At 32.2% G+C, this 2,480-nt stretch overlaps 1 protein-coding gene across 2 annotated transcripts in view; it reads right to left on the bottom strand.

The window, feature by feature from the left end:
- The window catches only part of LOC106868971 (activin receptor type-2B), a 55,544-nt gene extending 53,734 nt beyond the window's left edge, over positions 1-1,810 (bottom strand). Inside the window, exon 1 of one of the 2 annotated variants that reach the window (XM_052973922.1) lies at positions 1,420-1,810. In XM_052973922.1, coding sequence (XP_052829882.1) covers positions 1,420-1,471 — 52 coding nt within the window. In that variant the 5' untranslated portion in view covers positions 1,472-1,810. The remainder of the gene's footprint in view (positions 1-1,419) is intronic. The other variant, XM_052973923.1, reaches the window with a different exon arrangement.
- Between the last annotated feature and the right edge of the window lie 670 nt (positions 1,811-2,480).

The raw sequence follows: 2,480 nt of genomic DNA, 5'->3' as shown, positions 1-2,480 counted from the left end.
GTGTGTGTGTGTGTGTGTGTGTGTGTTAAGTTAATACTCATATATGATCATGTTTGTATACATATCTGTATGGAAGTTATGTATGTTAATATGTATACCCGTTATATATAAGAATATGCTTATACATATCTATATATATAAAGATGCATATACATATAATATATAAGGTGCTTATATATAATATAAATGAGACATATATATAATATATATAAGATGTTTATATATATGTGTGATGTGTATATATATATAAATATAAAATGTGTTTATATAAATGTATGCGTGTTTATATATATATATATGATATTTATAAGATGTATGTATATATATATATATATATATATATATATATTTACTTATATTTATGTGTGATGTTTATATATGTGTGTGTGTGTGTTTATATATGTGTGTGTGTGTGTGTGTGTGTGTGTATGATGTTTATGTATATATATGTTTATATATATACGATGTTTATGTATATATAAGATGTTTATCTACGTTTATGTACATGTAAGATGTTTATATATATATGTTTATGTATATCATAAGATGTTTATATATATGTTTATGTATATATATATGATTGTTTATATTACATGTAAACATTTTATATACATGATCATGTTTATACACACACATATATACACCCACACACCTATAACAATCATTCATGCCGCCCATCCATATACTATATGCAGTATAGAAATATATATATATATATATATATATATATAAATTTGTGTTATGGATTGACTGATCTAGTTACTTATACATGTAATAAGAGACACTCCCCCTCCTTTAGAAGCATGCAATGAGCACCTTAATGTTTCTGCATGTAAATCCATAACATATACATTATGCACACACACAAATCATAATATACACATATACATTCTATATATATATATATAGTATGTGTGTATATTTATAATTTGTTACTAATCATCAACAAAAAAGTATATTAGGTACATTGTCCATTAAGGTGTGTATATGTATATATATATATATAAGTTTGCAAATATATAATATATATATACATTTGCTGACACAGTTTTCAGTCAGCATAGTTAAGATGAAAGAAAATCAACCACACTTAAATTTTAGTAAACACGTAAAACTATATAAATTTGTATATACATATATATACAAACACACACACACACAGCACTTTCGCTCATATATACATACACAGACATATCTATATAAATCTTTACAACCAACACAAAGCAAACATGTACATGAAAAGGCATACATATTAACATACATAACTTCCATACAGATATATACATACACACACACATACATACACAATACGTGCACACATCACATACATAGAGGCATGCATGCCAAAGAACTATTACAAAAATGGTGCGGAGGTGGGGTGGAAAGTATTGGACCGTTGAAAAGAAATGATGTACTTACTTCCGAAACAAATTAATCCACAGAGTAACAAAGACTTGATGATAAAAAACATGTTGAGAAAGTCATTGAAATGGTTTAAATAGAATGACCTGGTTCCACGATGGCATCAGTGTGGTGGAGCTGGTGGTAATGAAGATAGCGGCGGCGATGGCAGAGGTGGTGGTGCTGCTCGTACTGTTCCTAGTGTTGGTGATGGTGATGGTGGTGGTGTTGACATGTGTCATCATCACTTGGCTCTTCGCCTCCTCTTACTATTACTACTATCACTCCTTATTCTTGTTCTTCTTTTAGTGCTGCTACCACGGCTCTCCTTCTCCTAGTGCTCCTGCTGATGCTTGATGTTGATTTTCCTCCTACTCTCGGGTGGAAAGGTGAGGAGGTGTTCTTTCCTCCCTTTACGTCGTAGGGCAATTCCTCTTACTACTGTCTCTTTGCTGCTCCTGCTACTACTACTACCACTATATTTACTGCTGTTGCTCCTGCTGCTGCTCGATGTTGTTCTACCACTTACTCCTCCCGGGTTTTTTTTTTGTTCGACACCCCTCCCTCTTTAACTGTTACCCCTCCACTTATTTCCTTACTCCTACTCTAATTATTACTTTTACTCCTACACCTCCTCTTCCTCATGCTCTTACTCTTGCTTTTCTCACCGCCGCCAGCACCCACACCAATGATTATTATTAATTTTACTACTACTACTGTTACTTCATTCCATTAATACCTCTTTCTGTTCCTCTCAGCAACATTGGTAGTTTTAGTACTGCTCGTAATAATAGTTATAGAGGTAGTTGTATTAGCAGCAGCGGTAGTACTACTACTCCTCTTTCAGCAGAAATTAGGTGGGGGGGGGGAAGGCAGCGAGATAGAAAGAAGATAACAGGGTCGTGGTGGTGAATAACACCTACCTCTTTATAATACAATAATGCTACTACTACTGCTTACAATTTGATGCTGTTGTGAATGCAGTAGAATTTAGAAAATTCTGTTCCCCCCCTCTCTCTCTCCATATATATATATATATTTATATATATATATATATATATATATATATATATATATAT

This window comes from Octopus bimaculoides, chromosome 17, assembly GCF_001194135.2.
Source record: "Octopus bimaculoides isolate UCB-OBI-ISO-001 chromosome 17, ASM119413v2, whole genome shotgun sequence".
Classification (NCBI taxonomy): domain Eukaryota; kingdom Metazoa; phylum Mollusca; class Cephalopoda; order Octopoda; family Octopodidae; genus Octopus; species Octopus bimaculoides.
Note: the sequence above shows the minus strand (reverse complement) of the source record. Positions and strands in the feature narration are given on the sequence as shown.